The sequence below is a fragment of the Physeter macrocephalus genome, chromosome 6, assembly GCF_002837175.3.
Source record: "Physeter macrocephalus isolate SW-GA chromosome 6, ASM283717v5, whole genome shotgun sequence".
Taxonomy (NCBI): domain Eukaryota; kingdom Metazoa; phylum Chordata; class Mammalia; order Artiodactyla; family Physeteridae; genus Physeter; species Physeter macrocephalus.
The window spans coordinates 67,311,694-67,332,887 of record NC_041219.1 but is presented as its reverse complement, the minus strand read 5'-3'; the positions used below and the strand labels follow the sequence as shown (position 1 = coordinate 67,332,887).

At 37.9% G+C, this 21,194-nt stretch overlaps 1 protein-coding gene across 6 annotated transcripts in view; it reads right to left on the bottom strand.

Moving 5' to 3' along the window:
* The window catches only part of PLEKHA5 (pleckstrin homology domain containing A5), a 265,581-nt gene that overhangs the window by 2,261 nt on the left and 242,126 nt on the right, over positions 1-21,194 (bottom strand). For 5 of the 6 annotated variants that reach the window (XM_028491068.2, XM_028491069.2, XM_055085498.1 and 2 more), the window contains 7 exons: positions 19,839-19,956; positions 16,009-16,127; positions 13,091-13,300; positions 12,068-12,208; positions 11,413-11,537; positions 2,079-2,224; positions 579-684 (listed from right to left, as the gene is read on the bottom strand). In XM_028491068.2, the coding sequence (XP_028346869.1) occupies positions 590-684; positions 2,079-2,224; positions 11,413-11,537; positions 12,068-12,208; positions 13,091-13,300; positions 16,009-16,127; positions 19,839-19,956 (954 nt within the window). In that variant the 3' untranslated portion in view covers positions 579-589. Of the gene's footprint in view, positions 1-578; positions 685-2,078; positions 2,225-11,412; positions 11,538-12,067; positions 12,209-13,090; positions 13,301-16,008; positions 16,128-19,838; positions 19,957-20,792; positions 20,982-21,194 lie in introns of all 6 variants that reach the window. The other variant, XM_028491073.2, reaches the window with a different exon arrangement.

Here is a 21,194-nt window from a genome sequence, read left to right as displayed (position 1 = left end):
CTAAAAGTGTGGTCTACAGAACACTGGTTGAGAAAGGCCCCGTCTCCCTGTCCCCACCTGTGGCTTTTTTAAAAGCTACCTCCCTGACTTAAAAAAAAATTATTATTTAGAAATAATTTCTGATGGATCTTAAAGATTTTACATTCCATATCTAGTTGGCTGTACCATAAGCTCTTCTTTATCCTTAAAAATAATTAGCAAACTCCCAGTGTGGTAGATAGGTCATGCGGAATGTAAAAAACATTTCTGTATCAAAATGTAACGACTTGAACAGAATTCTCAGACCCAACTGTGGAAAGAAACAAGCACTGCTGCAAAACACTGCAAAACCTTCCCTCCAAGTTTAGCTGTTTTTATGGATGATGAAAGAAGAGACAGAGAAAATGTTGTCAGGTAGCAAATACACTGAAGGGCTGATGCTGGAAATTTTGAGTTACTGCCCGTAGTTCAAACACTTGCTCTGCTAACTATCCCTAACACACAGGCCGGAATTCATCACAGTTTTTATTCACCAAATCAACAAAAGTCAGGCTGAAAGCTCTAACAGTAAAGCACAAAAATGAAAGGAAACGACGTACTTGTTCTGAGACTACACACACATGAAGTGTGAGCCTTCTGTGAGCTGCGGCTGAGTGGACGGAACGGGTGATGCCGAGGACTCGGGAGACGGGGACAGGCTTTGCACTAAAACACACCGAGAAAATGTGACGAGATCAAAATCCTGGAGACACCTTCGGAGAAGGAAATCCTGACGCTGAGATTCCCAACACAGAACGTGTGTCGGGAAGGAATTCTTAGTTGCATTTCGGCTCTGTTTTTTGCTATTCTGGCAACTGATTATTCAGTATGAAATGTCTCTTGAAGACTGGTTAAAAATTCTTCTTCCATGTACATCTTAAACTTATATAATGTTATATGCCAATTATATCTCAGTGAAACTGGAAAAAAAATATTTTTTTAAATTTTTTTTTTTTTTTTTGGGCTTCAAGGTTAATTTTCAGGTGTCTATCAGTGTCTCACCCCTGTTGGGTCTCATTTTTAAAAGCTTTTCTAGTTGCATGAAGCTAAATACTGCAGATGGTATAAATGTTGTGGTTTTAATACACCCAAACAACCTTTAACACAGACTTGGCATAATAATAACCAAATGTGATCAATGACAATTTTTAAAGAAAGTGAGAATTCTTGTACACATTGCCTTGTGAGTGATAAGAGGCAAAGGAAAAAGTGCTTCATACTGGTTACAAAGGAACATGGCTGGCTGATGATATAAATTTCCATGTTATATGTATATAAGATACAGAAAATGCTCTTAAGAACAGTCCTGCATAATTGAATTTCATTGTACTTACCCTTGTGCAAAATGATTGGAGGCGGGGTTGGGGCGGGGGAGGAGAAAGAATTACTAGGGATAGCTTTTTGTTTATGGACACTATGAGAAGCAAAACTGATACATTACACTAGTGGGATGATTCCCCTACCTTAGCAAAAGTCATAAAGAAAAGAAAAAAAAAAAAAAAAAAAAAAAAGAAAAAAGATGTGTGAAGAATCCAGAAAGTATAAAAGAATAGCACAGAAAATTTTATTTTTTCTTAACATGCTATGGATCATGATCTTCCACTATCAAAGAAAAACCCAGATGTGGATTATAGTAGGAGCTAAGTAAGTAAATCCATTCTACTAGTGTAGATATTCAATCTTCCACAGTTCCCAAAGGGGTAGGCTTATGAATACTCTGAGAATCCAGCGTCAGAGAAAAGTACTAAAAGATCTTCTTCTTAGAAAAAAGTTTAAGGTATGTGTAAAGGTTCAGATTAAATAAACAAATAAAACAAAACAAAGAGAAGGAACTGACGTCCAAGACAGGAGAGAGGGCGGATATAGCTGCTCAGGCAGGGGGGGCCCTGTGCTCTGGTGCAACTGCAGCCCTCCTGACAGTGCAAGTGTTGGAAGGCAAAGGCTGCTTGGTCTGCAGTTGATGTCCCTGCGTGGCTCTCTTGCTACAGCCTCCACATGGCAAATAAACTCAGAGGTTCAGAGGAAGCACCAGTAAGAAAATTAGGAAACGTAATATCTACCTGCCATTGTCTGACTTCCTCTAGAAGCCTCAGGAGTTAGTTCATAAGAAATAACAGTTTCTTCCTGCTCATGAATATTGTCCTTTGTATTTTCTTCAGGGTGGCCTTCCGGTTTATGATTTGGGATCTGTGACTCATCTTGAGCGCTAATGAAAATAGATGGAAGTTTTAAAGTTCGTTATTTTAGAATGCAATTAATTTTTTTTCTTCCAACTTAGTGTTATGAAAAATCTTAACTATACAGAAAAGATGTCACCATCTGTACTTAACAATTGCTAACATTTTGTTGGCATTTTTGTCCACATTTTGCCAATCTTGTTTCATTCTAAACCCTCAGCCCCCTACTCCCCAAATTATTATTATTAATTAATTAATTAATTAATTTTTGGTTGCATCGGTTCTTCATTGCTGCACGTGGATTTTCTCTAGTTGCTGCGAGTGGGAGCTACTCTTCGGTGCGGTGCGTGGGCTTCTCATGGTGGTGGCTTCTCTTGTTGCAGAACATGGGCTCTAGGTGCACGGGCTTCAGTAGTTGTGGCATGCAGGTTCAGTAGTTGTGCTCGCAGGCTCTAGAGTGCAGGCTCAACAATTGTGGCACACAGGCTTAGTTGCTCTGCGGCATGTGGGATCTTCCCGGACCAGGGCTCGAACCTGTGTCCCCTGCATTGGCAGGTGGATTCTTAACCACTGCGCCACCAGGGAAGTTCTCCCCAAATTATTTTAAAGCAGATTCCAGACATATCATTCAGTCTGTAAATACCATCAAATACCCGGTCAATGCTCAAATGATCCTGATTGCCTCATAATATCATCTTAGAGTTATCTGTTTTGAATCAGGATCCAAACAACAAAGTCCATACACTGTATTTGCCTGAGAAGTCCCTTAAAGTCTACTTTAAAATATACCACCCCACACACCCGTTTTATTCTTTGTCATTTATTTAGGAAAGAACCTGGTTTATCTGTCCAATAATTTACTACATTCTGGATTTTGATGACTGTATCGCTCATATTTTTTATAACTGATATGATTCTTAGGCTTGATCAGACTTAGGTTTTGGGGGAAAGGAGGCAAGTAATCCTCTATTAGGTGGGTGTCTTGCACTACTGCATTAATAGGCTGTCTCTTTTCCTGATGTTAAAAATGATCAGGGGACTTCTCTGGCAGTCCAGTGGTTAAGACTTCACCTTCCAATGCAAGGGGTGTGGGTTTGATCCCTGGTCGGGGAGCTAAGAACCCACATGCCTCGTGGCCAAAAAACCAAAACATAAAACAGAATATTGTAGTAAATTCAATAAAGACTTTAAAAATGGTTCACATAAAAAAAATCTTTAGAAAAACAAAACAAAACAAACAAAAAAAGATCAGTGACTTCGGGGATTATCAGTTTGACCCTTTCATTTTTTTTTTTAATAAATTTATTTATTTTATTTTTATTTTTGGCTGTGTTGGGTCTTTGTTGCTGCGCGTGGGCTTTCTCTAGTTGCGGCGAGTGGGGGCTACTCTTCGTTGTGGTGTGTGGCTCCTCATTGTGGTGGCTTCTCTTGTTGCGGAGCACGGGCTCTAGGTGCGCGGGCTTCAGTAGTTGTGGCACGCGGGCTCAGTAGTTGTGGCTCACGGGCTCTAGAGCGCAGGCTTAGTAGTTGTGGCACATGGGCTTAGTTGCTTCGTGGCATGTGGGATCTTCCCTGACCACGGCTCGAACCCATGTACCTGCATTGGCAGGCGGATTCCTAACCACTGCGCCACTAGGGAAGCCCTGACCCTTTCATTTTAAAGCTCCCAGTCAAGATTTTTTTAGCTAACAGCTTTAGCAGCACTGAGGAATACTGTTCATCCATTATTTTAACAGAGTTTTAGCAAAGCAGTGACATTCTAAGTCTCTCATTCTTTTTTTAAAAAAATTAATTAATTAAATTTTGGCTGCATTGGGTCTTAATTGCAGTGTGCGGGCTCTCTAGTTGTGGCACATGGGGGCTCCAGAGCACACAGGCTCAGCAGTTGTGGTGCGTGGGCTTTTAGTTGTGGTGTGCGGGCACCAGAGCACGTGGGCTCCGTAGCTGCAGCACGTGGGCTTAGTTGCCCTATGGCATGTGGGATCTTAGCTCCTCCACCAGGGATCAAACCCATGTCCCCTGCATTGGAAGGCGGATTCTTACCCACTGGACCACCAGGGAAGTCCCAAAGTCTCATTCTTTCATTTTTTAAAAAAATAAATTAAAAAAAAATATTTATTTATTTATCTTTGGCTTCACTGGGTCTTCATTGCTGTGCACAGGCTTTCTCTAGTTGCGGCGAGCAGGGGCTGCTCTTCGTTGCGGTGCACAGGCTTCTCTTGTTGTGGAGCACGGGCTCTAGGCACGCCGGCTTCAGTAGCTGTGGCACGCGGGCTCAGTAGTAGTGGCTCGCGGGCTCTAGAGCACAGGCTCAGTAGTTGTGGCTCATAGGCTTAGTTGCTCCGCAGCATGTGGGATCTTCCCAGACCAGGGTTCGAAACCATGTCCCCTGCATTGGGAGGCAGATTCTTAACCACTGCACCACCAGGGAAGCCCATGGATGTGTTTTAATCTATGTCTATTAACAAAAATTCAGCAGAGATTTTTTTCTTATCAGCTATCGCCAAATATTTTTCAAATTCCCTCTTGCTATTCATTGAAGAGATAAAGGCATTCCTAATAACATGAAATCACAGCATTTCTCTTTTCCAGCACTAGGGATTTTTTTATGGATGGTGAGACTGAGAATATGCATTAAAAAACGCTAGTTAAGAAATATGCTGTGGACGAACAGAGTCACTGGTGGTTTAAACAGTCACAGCACCAACACAAACTCAGGGCTCACCCGTAGCAGCCCTCCTTCCTTGTCTTCCTCTTATCTTGTTAAAATCCTTTACCCCCAGTTTTTGAAGACTCCTTTAGGATTCTTGGTCACCAGCCCCTTAAATAATGTGATTCTCCAGAGATCCTCCTAATTCTAGTTTCATTTTATTCCCTTTCTTGGGAACAATCTACAAACTCGGAAGTGCCTGCCCTAGGGGAGATGCTTGGATTCTCTGCTTCTACATGCGCTAGGCTTACCAGGGGGCTCTGCCCTTACTAGTGGCAGGCCGGTAGCAGGAAAGAATGGGTTCAGTTTAGGAGTTACACGTAAAGCCCAACTGTAGGGCAAATAGGCGCATGGTTTTCTCCAATCCACTTTATAGGCAATGGATTAACGTGTTAATTGCCATCTATCTGACATCCTCCTTTCTTTCTCAGTTGGCTTCACATTCTGGGGGAGGGGAAAGAATGGGAGGGATGGCAGCAGGATTAGCAAGCCACTAAACTCCAAAAAGGGAAACAAACGGAAACAGAGCATTGAAGGGAACGTCTCAGTCCCACCTCTGAACTCCAGTCCCTTTCCATCCGTCTAGCACCTTCTCGTTTCCTGTTAATTGCAGCATCCTCTTTTTTTTTTTTTTTTTTTTTTTTGGTAATTACTGCTGTTCTACTCCAGCCATGGGCTCCAGTGGAGACCACTAACCCTAGGACCCTGGTTCTCTGGCCACTGGGGTAGACACATAACCCATGATGTGACAACTGACGTTCTTTCTTAAGAAAGCTTTAGCAGGGAGGGACTTATTCTCTGGTGGCAAAGCTCTGAAGATATAAATAGATGGGCACCACTTCCCCACTGCAAAGAGAAAATGAAACCAGCATGCCGAGAGGAGGAGAGGTGGGAGACAGCCTCCTGTCTGATGTCAACTGCTCTTGTTCCCAGGTACAACGTTTCCCTTCCCAATTTTGTAGAATAAACCTGCCCGCTTTAGTCCAAAACAGTGTGATCATTCACAATAAAAAAATTCCCGACTAATAAAACATTACTCAACCAACTAAATTTCAGATGGGTTAAGGAGATAAATGTAAAAAAAAATACCATAAAATCTAAAAGAAAGCAAAAAAGTACGTCTCATAAATATCAGATGAAAACTTTTTCTCCAAGCTTGAAAATGAAAGATGATACAAAGGAAATGGCAGACAACATGGAAAAACAAAAATAATAAGCACTTCTCTTTGTCACAATCCTAAACAAAAAACCTAACTGGACAGAAGAAACATAGCACAATATTTACTAAAAATTTCAAACAGTGATTACTCTGTAAAACGGTTATATAAACTGATAAAGGATGGCAACAATGTTCCCAGTATTAAAATGGGTCCGATCTATAAACAGACAAGTCACAAAGAGAAAGCATAAATGGCTAACAAACATTTAAAAATGTATCACTGATACAAAGAAATGTAAATTACAGCTTTCAGTCAAATGTTATATGCTGTGTGTGTGTGTTATAATTTAGAGACACACACATACGCAGGCTTACATGTGAAATGAGCATTTTTATACACAATTTATGGATCTGTAAACTGCTGTTTTGGAAGCAATTCAGTACTTTTTCCAAGCAGCCTTTACAATCTTCAGTCCAAATATCATCTTACAACTTCATTTCTAGGAATCTACTACGAGAAAATAATTCAAAATTACCCAAAGAATTCTTATGCCTAAAGATGACTGTGGAAGTGACAAACTAGAAGTAATCCAAATGTATTATAAAAGGGGCACTTTAAATAAAATTTGACATATCCATTTATTATTTCACCATTGAAATAATGCTAATGAAGAATTTATAGTAAGATTATAAAAATGGTTCTGCTTCAATGTAAAGAAGAAAAGTATGGTATTATACACATGGAATTATTTCAATGACATTAAACATAGATAGAGAACAAAGAGTGGAAATAAATATACCCCAAATTTAATAGTCCTTAACTCTGAGTAGTGAAATCATAGGTAATTTTTATTTGCTTCTTTATGATTTTCTGTATTTTACCCAATAAGTATTTACTATTTTTGTTATAAGATTGTTACATGCAAAGGCTTAAGACTTTTCTAGCAGTAGTTTTAAAACATTGCTTCTGAATTACAGAATCGACTCTGACGTGATTATTCAGAGTCTCGGGTAATCATAGTAAAATTCAGCCTCTTCCCTGGGATTCTCTCCCCTCAGTCCTACACACATTTCCTGAACTGCTAGCTTCCTGTTGTGCTAGTTTGTGACACAGTATTTTGAGAGAGAGAGAAAAAAATTACTTATATGCAGATACTGAGTGACATTAGCTTCTTCTAACTAGGCAATGTAACTGCAACAAAAACCACAGCTAACCAAAACCCAGTTATAACTCCTGCTCACATAAAATAAAACATCCATTTCACTAATCACATCCTGACTGGACCGTCCTTTCTCCATGGCTTCTCTATATAAGCTTTTCTGATTCAAGTACATAATCGGCAAGTCTGCTCCAGCTTGATTGACCTAGTTTAGCAGAAGTTCTGCAGCCTGAATTGGAAATGCTACAGCTGAAAGGAAATTTCAAATATAAGTATCAATTAAAACATCTTTTCAATTTAAATTTGGAAATTAAATATTGGTTAACAGACGTGTTTTTTTATTTTTGTTAACTTTTTATTTTGTTTTGGACTACAGTTGATTAACAAGGTTTTGTTAGTTTCAGGTGTACAACAAAGTGATTCAGTTATACACATACATGTATCTATTCTTTTTCAAATTCTTTTCTCAATTAGGTTGTTACAGAATATCGAGCAGAGTTCCCTGTGCTATACAGGAGGTCCTGGCTGGTTATCCTTTTTTTCTTTTTTAAGATTTTTTTGATGTGAACCATTTTTTAAAGTCTTTATTGAATTTGTTACAATATTGCTTCTGTTTTATGTTTTTTGGGTTCTCTGGCCGCAAGGCATGTGGGATCTTAGCTCCCCAACCGGGGATTGCATCTGCACCCCCTGCATTGGAAGGCGAAGTTTTAACCACTGGACCGCCAGGGAAGTCCCTGGTTATCCATTTAAAATATAGCAGTGTGGGGGCTTCCCTGGTGGCGCAGTGGTTGAGAATCCGCCTGCTAATGCAGGGGACACGGCTTCGAGCCCTGGTCTGGGAGGATCCCACATGCCGCGGAGCGGCTGAGCCCGTGAGCCACAACTACTGAGCCTGCGCGTCTGGAGCCTGTGCTCTGCAACAAGAGAGGCCGCGATAGTGAGAGGCCCGCGCACCGCGATGAAGAGTGGCCCCCGCCTGCCGCAACTAGAGAAAGCCCTCGCACAGAAACGAAGACCCAACACAGAAAAAATAAATAATAAAATATAGCAGTGTGTACATGAGAATCAGAGCGATCACTGATATCACTTGAATGAGGCCTAGGAGATGTGAAAACGAGGGACAGGTCACACGGAAATGCACTGAAATCCACTTTTGTATTTAAGGAGAAAATGAGGTACGCTGGTTGGGTGGAGGCCAGATTAGACCGCCTCATTCACTTCACACAGAGCCAGGACCTCAAAGCTCCGCACCGTCTCTGCCCCTGCATCCCAAACACAGCAAGTTCTCCCTCCGTCGACCTGTCCCCTTCCCTTCTTGTATCTTTGCAACTGACTCCCAGATTTCACTCACCATCCCTCCCTGACTTTAATCCTATAAATGATAATTAACACATGATTTAAAATTTAAAAATGCTTTGTTACTGTGAAGCCAATTAAGACCTATTCTATGTGAAACCTTAAAAAGGGGTCACGATTTGTGTAAGACTAGACTAGCTATGGGTTATGCAGAATAGTTTACTAACCGCAAAAAGAAAAACTTTTTACCAGCGTTTATAAAGTAATAGGTTCAAGAAAGATCCAGCTGAGACCTCAATGTCTAATCCACTCTGCAGTGATATTTGCATTTTATAATGACATCTATAATATTTCACACTTCTACTGATTTCAAAATAGCACCTCAGTAATAAATACCAGTTATGCCCATCTCTTTGGTACGAAAAAATTTCCCCAAGAACTGAAAATGTTACATTGTTTGGTTCACTCTCTCTTATTATAAAGTCCTCCATGATTTCAGAATAAGTCAGAGGAAAGGTCACAATTATATTGAAAAGCAGGACTGCATGAGGCACATAGCATCTGCTGCGGATATTATTATGGGAAAAAGATATATATTTTTTTTCTTTTCTTTCATTTCCATTACTTTTATACATGTGTGGATATACATGTAAGTTATATAAAAATCAAACACACACATATATATGACATATGTGATAAGTTTTTGGTCAAAATAAAACTATTGTAAAATAAGAATATAATTTGAAAATGTTAAGGACTGACTCCTATTGTATAAATAATGGAGTGATAGAAAGAAGAAAGGCTATGGATTTTCACTGAGTTCAGTAACTTCTATAAAGCTTCACTTCTTTTTCCATCTTTGGTAAGGTTTCTTGTAAATGATACCATTTTAAAAGCTCTGAGCAAAACCTCTCAGATTGGGAGACACCTTTAGTTTGAACGCCAGACCCCCAAGACAACCGGGAAAGACTGACATGGAGCCTGGCAGCCCATAATTAAACCATTTACAGTGACTCTCCAGGACTGCCCTTACAAGTGTGGACTCCACCTTTGACGCGGACAAAGTGAGGTTGCCAAGGTTGTATAAAGTGAAGGAAAAAGAGGTGGGAAATGAGAAGAGTCAGTGTATCGGTCTGAGGAAGGCCCCGCTCTGGGCTGACTAAAGACCTTTAGCATGTTAAACTCAGAACCATCACGGTGCTTTCCACTACCTGTAATTCAACAGTATTTTTAAAAAATTGTTAATAATTTTTAAATGATGATAAATACATTTAAGAATACCCAGCAATATTTTGAACTTTCCCGCGACGTCTTCTTTTTGCATTCAATGTTCTTTTACAAGGTAGTAAATACAAACTTTAACTCAAAAAGGATCAGGTTCTGGGTAAAAAGTTAGACGAGCAAGTGCCAGAGATCTGCTGTACACCCTAGCGCCTGTAATCAGCAGTCAGGCACGGTGCACTTAAAAATGGGTTCAGATTAAGTGTTCTTACCACGAAAAATAAAAAAGAAGAAAAGAAAGCCAGAGGGATACTGGAAACTTTTAGAGGTGGAGGATATATTTCTTACCTTGATAACGGTAAAGGTAACACAAGGGTATACATATGTCCAAACTCACCAGATTTTCTCTATATATTAATCATGTGCAGTATTTTGTATACCGATTCTACCTCAATAAATCTTGAAAAAAATCAGGTTCTACTGCTTCCCTGGAGCCCGAGCATGTAAAGTCGACAGGTGAATCCATCTCTGCCTCTGTGGCCCACAGTTTTCTGGGTTTACCGTGTCCACGTGGTCTCAAATGGTTCAGCATATTTTTCACATGACAATAATTTCCATGATGGTATGAACATTCTTCCTAGGTTAAAATTAAAATTGAAGTTCTTTTTTAAAAAAAAATTTATTAATTAATTTATTTATTTTTGGCTGCATCGGGTCTTCATTGCTGCGCGCGGGCTTTCCTCTAGTTGTGGCGAGCGGGGGCTACTCTTCGTTGCGGTGCACAGGCTTCTCTTGTTGTGGAGCACGGGCTCTAGGCACGCCGGCTTCAGTAGCTGTGGCACGCGGGCTCAGTAGTAGTGGCTCGCGGGCTCTAGAGCACAGGCTCAGTAGTTGTGGCTCATAGGCTTAGTTGCTCCGCAGCATGTGGGATCTTCCCAGACCAGGGTTCGAAACCATGTCCCCTGCATTGGGAGGCAGATTCTTAACCACTGCACCACCAGGGAAGCCCATGGATGTGTTTTAATCTATGTCTATTAACAAAAATTCAGCAGAGATTTTTTTCTTATCAGCTATCGCCAAATATTTTTCAAATTCCCTCTTGCTATTCATTGAAGAGATAAAGGCATTCCTAATAACATGAAATCACAGCATTTCTCTTTTCCAGCACTAGGGATTTTTTTATGGATGGTGAGACTGAGAATATGCATTAAAAAACGCTAGTTAAGAAATATATAGTTTAAAAATAAATGGCAAATCACTATAATTTTTGTAACGCTTATCAGACATCTTAGACATCTGATCAATGTCTGTCATTATACAGGCAACGCTGAGGTGCTTACTTTGCTGTAGCTTGTGTGCCTCTGGCATTTTTTTAAAAAAGGTATTTATTTATCACTTGCTAGGTGTTTAGCACAGTGCCAAGTGCTATACACATATTTTCTTATTTAATCCCTATAACACACTTGTGAGATGGATACTATTATTATCCTCATTTTTACAAGTGAGGAACCTGCATTTAGGACAGTTCTGTAACTTGCTCAGGATCCTACAGCTTGTAAGAGATATTATGGGACTGGAATCCAAGACCTCTGACTCTGAAGTTCACCATTTTTAAGGAGGTATACAATTTTGTGAATGACTCCTTTGTTTGTTTTTCCTAATTATTACCTGTATGGAACATCCTTGGGCATCTTTTCTTTGTTTTCGTCTTTATCCACCACTTCCTCAGAATTTACTCCATTTGGCTCAGGTGTGAAAAGTGTTTCGGAAAAAACATTTTCAGTTTTTTTAAACTATAGAAGAAGAAAAATTTTCTTTTTCAAATAATTTTTACCACATTTACTATATTAGTGAATTATCTAAAATGATTCCTAAATTAAGTTTATTAAAAAACCCATACCCTATCAAATATTTATTGAAATATAAATTTATATTCAAGTACATTAAAAATATTAATGTCCTGTAAAAAATAAATAAAATAACATTCAAAAATTTTAAAAAAAACTAAAAAAAAAATTAATGTCCTTTGCTACTAGGATAAAAGGTATATTGCCATTAGCTAGCCGCTCTGGGATATAAGATTCTTTAATTGGGTTAATGATAATTTATTACAGCCTTGATTGATCATGTTTTAAAGTTTTCAATTAACCCAGTTTTTGTTGTGGCTGGATACATCAATCTAATTATATGAAGCCTATCATTTCACTAAGATCTATATAGCCCCTGTGACAGAATGACACGTAACTATTTTCAACATTCTCACTTGATCTTATCTTCAAAAGTCCACCCCTTTGTAACATCTGTCCTAAAATAATCTCTCTACCTCTTCGCTGAAATCTGTATTTTGAGGTTCAGCTTCTTTTAGTCGAACAGTTTCTGTGGCAGGAGTTTCATGGTTTGGCTTCACATCATTTTCTCTAATGACGGCATCCAGTTCCTTAAGGTTATCATCCCTCCTTCGAGTCTGTTCAACAGAGAGACAGCATTTTTAGATTCATACTATACGGTCACGCATAGTTTTTAGATAGTACCCATTAATTTTTTTTTTTTTAAAGTTGGTTCTTCACTCGCAAGGAGGTTTCCTTATGAGAAACAGAGGAATCATATATATTAATCATCTATTTTGTAATGTGTAGAATGTGCAGTTGTTCAACTGTTAATTGGTTGAATCACCATTAGCAATGCCTGCTCTCCATTAGGCAAGACAGAAAGGGGATTTCCGTCACGACAGGGAATCACTTTCGGCTGGTCCATGTCTACTAACAGGGATAGACCACACTGAAGCCACTGGAAAGGTTCCTTAGTCTGCTCTGATTTATGAATCAGGGTAACAAACAAACAAATAAGTAATAAGAAATGGAATGGTGCCTCTTTATAAGACTGAAGTTAAAATGTAATGAATAGTAGAACTTGTCTTTAGAAACCCTCTCTCGCTACAATTTAGGTCATGATAAATTAGTATACAGAGTAATACACATTTCATTGGGAGGGGAACTGGGGACTATCCGGCTAACCTGCACGGCAGTTTACATTTGTTGAAAGCGCTTTTATCTTCTTACTATCTCCATGAAGTAGGCAGGACAGATTGTATCTTTATTTGATTTACAGTAGAGGAGATGAAGTCCACAACGTATAGGAGGGTATCCAACAAGTAATTTAGCTATGGTTTTCTGAACCCAGGGCTACTTCCATTTTACTAAGCTGTCCTGGCACATTATAAGAGTTGAATAATATAACTATCCATGTTGCTGACATTTAAAAGCCCATCAACCATGTAACTCTATGATTCTAAGATTCAAGTGATATTAGATTTACCCACAAGAATGAGTAAAAGCAATTGATATACCTGGGTAACCCGGAATGGATTATCCCTTGAAGTTGAAGGACTTGATGAGGGTGACTGGTCTAAAGCACCGATAATGTTTAATCCTTTTTTCTTTTCCCTTAAGCATGCTTGTTGATGCCTCCTGATTCTTTCCATTTGCTCTTCCACAGTCATCCTAGGTCGAGTGCTTTCAGCCAAACAGAGCTGTTCCACTGCACTTCTTGGTCTTTCCTTTAAATTGAAAGTAAACAAACAGATGAATACCTGAATACAGGATAACTTCTGAAAAGTATGTTAGAATAAAAAATGTTCTACAATACATTTATTTTGTTTGCAAAATCTAAAGTGGAGGTTTTGGATGTCATTTAGCTAACACCAGAAAGGCAGATTAGTTTATGCATGCACTGATGCAGGATCAGCGATGGAAAGAGAGAGAGAGGGGAGGTAGGAGGGAGGGGAGAGAAGAGGAACTTCAGGAGGGGATTTGCTTGTTTTTAAAAAAAAAAAATACAAAAAAGTACGGCAGCTCTGGAGTGACTCTACCCCACGGCCCTGAGATAGGAAATTGTATAAAACTCAAACTAGGAGAAAACAGGGGGCATAGCTTCTAAAAATCAGCAATTTCTTTTATTATACTAAAAATGTAATGTTTCAAGTCACACATTTTTTACCGTGAAAAGACTGGTAGAGAAAACATCCTTAGTTTATGAAATACTATGGAAGAATCTATTTTCTATAAATCAGAAGGTTATATTTTATATATATATATATATATATATATATTTACATGGCTCATTTTTATGGTTTACCGAAGGGTTTAAAAATATTAGTCACATTAAGCAACCAGTTCTTACTTCTCACTTCCTTCCTAAAGATATAAAACAATATTGGTATGAGATCCAAAATAAGTATATCAATAACTGTCATAAGGAAATTTTAGCTTATTTTATATAATAGAAATTTTAGAGATTAAACATATTCTAAGATCTACAGAATAGAATGCATAGGTTTCTTTGTGTCCTCTGGACTGAACTGCTGGGAACTGACTGAGACACTGGTGGAGTTGCTGGTGTTTTGGAAAGAACCCAGGGCAGAGGTAAGTATTTCCGTGTCTAAGCAGTATGTCAGGATAACGGCCAAGATCCTCTTCTCTCCACTGCAATCTAAAATGTGTCTGCAGGGCAGTAGCTACAGATCTAGAACTGTTTTCTATTGTATAGACTATCTTGAAGAGCTCACGTAGAAACTGAAAGGAAAATGAAAAATGAAAAGCCTTAGAGTGCAGAAATGATGCTTCTCATTTGTGAAACAAAGCATTTGCTTTTGTGAAAAAAATTTTTTAAATAAAGATAAATTCTAGATACTGATTGGGAAGTTGGCTACTTTAGCACTCTTTCCTTTTATTTTTAGTAACAACAAACATGTATTCTTCCTGGTTTTTCTGTGTTTGTGCAAAAGTGTTGTCTCACTGAAACTTCCTTTTCCAAGTAACCGTATTGTACAAATCTATTTATTCTTTTAAAATGTCAGATATTATTAATTTTTAGATCTTTTTGCCAGTAATAACTGGAGAAGAGTATCTCACTGGGGTTTCAGTTAGCACTTTAAAAATGATTATCAGGGTTGAGCAATTTTCATATTTTTGTGAATTATTGTTACATAGTTTCCATTTTAAAAACCCCTAAAAATAACTGATTTATAGTAATTCCTCAAATATTAGGAAACTTGTCTGTTATATTGCAAGTATTTTCTTCTGGTATCTGTATTGCTTATAAAGGACTTTCCGGTACAGTATTAGGTAACTAGTCTTCTATACTTTCCCCACAGTATTTGGTTATGTACAAGTCTTTCTTCTAGTATTTAAGATAGTTATTTTTAAAAAAAGATACTTACAAAATAATATAAATCCACTAATATCTTTCTGTTTGATCTCAACATGCATTTTTAAAGTTTTTTTTTCTGTTGCCTTATTTCACATTATAATTTCCAAAGAAAACACCCTTTTAATCTAAAAAATGCCTAACTCTATGAACAACAGTATTACAGGACCATTATATTTCTCATATATATAAATTTGTCAGAGTTTCTGGCATATACTTTGTGCCATACTTTAATATCTTTCAAGAATAATCATAAATCTCATAATTTGTTGTACCTTTCAGTCTTTTCTCATAGTTTTACGTTATCTCATACCAAATAAATAGGATTTATAAAGAGGAAAAGTAAAATTTTTTTTGCAGCCCAAATTTCTAGAGAGTACTTGGGGAAAGGGAGTTAAGTCCTTTGAGAATCTTCCCAAGAACACCAAGATTAGAGTGGTTAAAAGCCAGTCTGAATTAAATGGATCTCAGATGAAAGTGTGAAGTACAGGATTTGCTTCTCATTCTCAATTTACATTGCTCACTGTAACCAGAGGATTGGCAAACTCCAAGTCTACTGCAGCGGAAAGGCCCTGCAGACTCAGGCTGGCTTGGAAGTCCACTAGCTTGGGTGACCACAGCACATGTCTATCACTCTCCTAAGGAAGTTTTTAGAGGTGTCAAGAGAGGTAACACAGGGCAGGTATCTGAGAAGAGATTCCACAAATTGTGCCCCAAAGACCTCATCTGGAGTCTGAGCAAAGAAAACCTAGATTAGGCCTGTCCTCTGAGGTGCTAATTCCCTGAATGTAATTTAAAAAATTAAGATTACTAAATTTTTCTTAAGAGTATGTAAAAGAAAATTTTGATGGGAATTCCCTGGAGGTCTAGTGGTTAGGACCCCGCACTTCCACTGCAGGGGGCACAGGTTCGATCCCTGGTCGGGGAAGGATCCGGCAAGCCGTGTGGTGTGGCCCACCCCAAAAAAGTTTTGAAAAAAACCTCTAAAAATTAAAGCATATACAAGGTGGCAATAAATAGGTTGAGAATCCTTCTGGAAATTAATGTATAATTAAATACCGTTCTTGAATCCATCATCTTCTTAGTTTTCCTTAAAGTTACATATGAGGCTATTGTCGAAGATTCAGGTGTTGGTGATTTTGTTCTTGGAGGGACTACTCCAACAGGAAAGTGGGAACCTAAAAATAAAAACAGCATTAAGTTCTACAAAACATCTTCACATGACATTGCTTTCTTTGGACATATTCAATTTCTGAGGCTTTTAAAATCAGAAGGCAAATTTATCGTTTGAAAAGAAACAGGGAAACGTAATAGCCTTTTGTTACTTATTTTACCTAATAAGCCGGCAATGATACTACCCAGACAAATTTAGGGTTAGCTTTAGAAATAAAGTTCTACTGATGATAACAGATGACATTAAAAAAATTATAAAATTTAGGGCTTCCCTGGTGGCGCAGTGGTTGCGCGTCCGCCTGCCGATGCAGGGGAACCGGGTTCGCGCCCCGGTCTGGGAAGATCCCACATGCCGCGGAGCGGCTGGGCTCGTGAGCCATGGCCGCTGAGCCTGCGCGTCCAGAGCCTGTGCTCCGCAACGGGAGAGGCCACAACAGAGGAAGGCCCACATACCACAAAAAAAAAAAAAAAAATTATAAAATTTAGTGATACGCAGTGGATCCTATATCTTCACAACAACCCTGTAAAAAAAGAAGGTAAATGAAGTGCAGAATCTGGGTTAACTGACTTCCTCAAGTACATATAGCTTAGCAGCAGCATGGCTAGAGCTCCTGCTTTGGCCCGTTTTCACTTGTTGCTCTGCTTCTTCATGAAGTATTTACAATATTTTCAGAGGCTAAAAGTACCTTAATCTAATCCTCTCACAGAGATGAGGTAAGTTATGGCCAGAAGGGTTAAGTGATTTACCTAAATGTGCTTAATTCCCATTTGGTCTCTTTCAATCACACTGTACCACCTCAATAAAGAATCCACTAACAATGTTAACAATAGTTGACTACAGGTAATTGAAGTTACTTTCACTTTTGCATTTTTGAAAATTTCTAAAATGAGCACACACTACTTTTGTAATTAGAAAACAAACAATACACACACACAAAATCATTAACACAACAATAAAAGCTAATGATCAGTTGACATAAAATGTATTCATCTGTACCATAGTCATCTTGTGTAAGCAGAATATAAACACTATTGTCCACTGAGGACACAAGTAAAATAAGAAATTAATCAAATCTCAATAGTTTGCTGAAAAAAAAATCATTCTCTTTGGGCTCATTAAAGTTACATTAACTAAGGAGAAAAATGAAATCTTATTTTCCCCCCAAAGACAAATGGTGGTCAATCATTCAGGGCCCCTTTAGGTTATGAGCCAAACAATCTACAGCTTAATGAAATTTTAATATTGTTTATGAACTATGTTTATTAGAGTTGTATATTTGAGAATGTGAAGAGCTGGACTGATGTATTACAAGTAATTTTTACAGTTCAAATAAAGAAAAGCCTTCTACTATGCCAGTCAGTGGTCCATTTTTAAAAGCCCGACTTTAAGTCATGTGGTACAAAATAAATTACACTGTAATCGATCTGTACACTTCAGACAATTTATTAGATGAGAGCTTATGATTATATACTAAAAAACAAAACAAAACAAAACAAAACAAAAACCCAAAATTTAAAAGAGGAAAAGCTTCCAGGAAGAATTCAAGCCATATTAGAGAACATATTTCAGATGATATCATTGTTATGACTAAATACATCTATCAGTTTTTTGCTGAGAAGTATTACAACCTGTTTAGCCATACTCTTGTTGACAGACATATGACTGCTTCCAGTTTTTGTCTATTATGAATTAAAGCTGCTATAACAACCCTTGTATAAGTCTTCTGAGGGATTATGTTTTCATTTTTCTTAGGTAAATATATAGGATTCCTGGCTATGATGACTGCATGTTTAACTTTATGAGAAACTGCCAAACTATTGTTCCATCCTATACCACCTCAGAAATGTGTGTGAATTCCAATTGTTCCACATCCTAACCAACACTAGGTAGTCAGTCTTTCAAGTTTAGCCATTCTAGAAGGTGTGAAATGTGATTTTTATTTATATTAAAACTGCATTTCTTTTATGATTAATAAGTTGTAAGCTTTTCCATGTGCTTATTGGCCATTTGTATACCTGATTTGTTAACTCTCCAAAGCTTTTGCCTACTTTTTTATTGAGTTGTTTATCTTTTTTTTTTTTTTTTTTTTTTTTTTTTTTGTTGCTCCCTCTGTTGTGGCCTCTCCCGTTGTGGAGCACAGGCTCCGGACGCGCAGGCTCAGCCCATGGCTCACGGGCCCCCAGCCGCTCCGCGGCACGTGGGATCCTCCCAGACCGGGGCATGAACCCAGTTCCCCTGCATCGGCAGGCGGACGCGCAACCACTGCGCCACCAGGGAAGCCCCGAGTTGTTTATCTTTATTACTGATTTGCAAGAGTTATTTATATATTCTGGATACAAGGATTTTGTACTGATAATATTTTCTTCCATTCTGATGGGCAAAAGTTTTAAATTTTGATGAAATTGAATTAATCAGTTTTCACTGAGAGTACAGCCCTCAGAGGGCCCCAGCTTTATTTGAGGGGGTATCCTAGCAGACTCCTAATTTGTTCATGCTCTGAGCTTTGTCCTGGCACAAGGTGAAAGCTGGCTTTCATGCTCCACTTAACTTCCTGGATGCCTCTTGCTATGGACTGAATTGGTCCTCCTAAAATTCCTGAAGCTCTAACCCTTGATGTGACTATATTTGGAGATGGGGATTAAAAGGAGGTCATTAAGGTTAAATGAGGTCATAAGGGTGGGGCCCTGGCCCCCGAAGATTAGTGTCCTTATAAAATGAGATACCAGAAAATTTACAGGCACTCAGAGGAAAGGCCATGTGAGGGAGGCAGCATCTACAAGCCAGGAAAAGAGTCCTCACCCTAAACCAAACCCTCTCAGAACGTGGTCTGGGACTTCTAGCCTCCAGAACTGTGAGAATAAACTTCTGTTGTTTAAACCACTCAGTCTATGGTATTTTGTTATGGCGGCCTGAGCAGACTAATGCACTACCCTTCATATAATTTTTGGCCTGAACATCCCTCTCTTTACCTTTCCGCAACTCGTTGAAGCGTCTCAAAAATATTTAAAATGATATGAACCAGCATTTATAATCTGTGGAGGATTGGCCAGGTGTCTCGTTACCTATTTGCCAAAAACATTTACTTTTGTTTGCAGTCTGATATTTCCTGCATACTTATAATTATATGCACAAATATGGTAAGGACGAAGACTATGACTGTTCCACTTACATCTGTGTATGAAAAGATAAAGTTAACAAAGACTTTCAATGAGAAAAAGATATGATTTGGATGAGAATGAGAAAGGTGTATAAATATTAAGTTTTCAAGATGGCAGTATTTTTCTAATTAAAAAAAAAAAAAAAACCCAAAACAACAACACAAAACCCAGCGTTAGAAAACCTAGAAGAATATTCCAATTATGGAAAAAGCTAAGTGAATATTACCACTTACTATTTTTCAAGCTTTACTTTATGACCCTTTAGCAGATTATTAAAAAAAAATTGACTAGTGGTTATGATCAGAAATTACTTTTCTGAAAAATCCCACATTTTGCCATATTTGTCTTAGCAGAGAGAGATGACATGTTGATATGTGGTTTATGGGTCATGTTATCTTCCCAATATCTGAGACTTCTAAATTCAGAAACACATCAGATTCCAAAGGTTTCAGATAAGGGACTGTGGACTTGAATATGTACTGTGTCAACATATAAACTAAATTTATTTCTAAGGTGTCTGAAAAACGCAGGAGATAAAACATATCTTAAATGTTGACCTTTAACAGAAGTTTCCATTTCTGAAACAGATTCTGATTTTTCTTCTCCATTAGACTCATCAACTTCTGCCACTGTTGTTAACTCTGGTTCACTCTTGTAGAGTCTATAATCTGGACCCTTGAAAGGAAGATATGTAATCACACACAAACACACACAAAAAGGCAAAAGTCTCTTTAAAAATGTTTATCTCTAAAAACTCACACTCTAACAATTAAAAGCCTCAGTCAGCTATCTTGGTTATAACACAATTAATATATATGTTACAATCAGGGTAGAAAAAAAGACTTTATAAAAGATTTTTAACCAGCATATCTTTTGATTTTAAAATTAAGAATATTCCTCTTAGGGACAAAGTCATCAGAACATTTTTATCATAGTAAAACTAAAGTCTAAAAATAATTATATTAACTCAATTAGCCCTATTCCTTTTCTCCTTGTTCTCTTCTCCTTGCTTATTACATTTTACATTTATTTGTTTAATCCCCAAACTCCTTTTTTCCAGTTTCCATGGGTAATGTCTTTCCTTGGCAATGTCCACATCCTCTAACAGTTTTCCTAGACTGAACTGCCCACATCCCAACCTTTTGATCATTCCTGGTAAGAATCTTCTCTTCCTTGTGTCTTTCTGATCTAAAGATATCATTTTGCTTCTAATATCCTGAAATGGTATATTTAAAATATGGCTCCTTAAACACAGGCACATAAAGTAACCACTTTATGAAAATATTCATGAAAAGCAGAAACTATGAAATTTTATTAAAATTGTGAAAATATTACAAAAGAAGAATGGTAAAACTAAAACAGGAAAAACAAATGATAATGTTATATATGAACAAAAAAGTGCTGGCTAAAAGTGGTGTTATAATAAAAAAAAGTTTGAGTCTAAAATAAATTAAGTTTGAAAAATGAGGGCATGTACGATTGATTATTCTGTGGCTATTGCAGCCACTTACACAGTGAGATCCATTTCTTGGATATCCTTGAACTTGGTGAATCTTCTTTTCTTCGGGCAGATGGACTGGGCCCCTGCTATAACAGAGCAAGGAGCTGCTATCACTGGGCAGAGGGGGGATTATGGGAGGCTGGTCTGTAAAGTCATAGGACCGAGGAAGTGGAGGACGAGGTGGGACTACTTCCTCTTCCTAAAGATTGTAGAATAGTCACCTTATTTAGATAAGCATATTGAATTAAGTATATCGAAATTCTTTGCAATGGTAACTTAACTTACATTCACTTTAAGATAATTAAAGGGACACTGCCAAGCCAAGAGTCTCATATTAAAAAGTAAAACCAAAAAATGTTTATGATAGCCAATAACTGGGTTTTAAATTTGACTGCATTTAATTTTTTCTGTA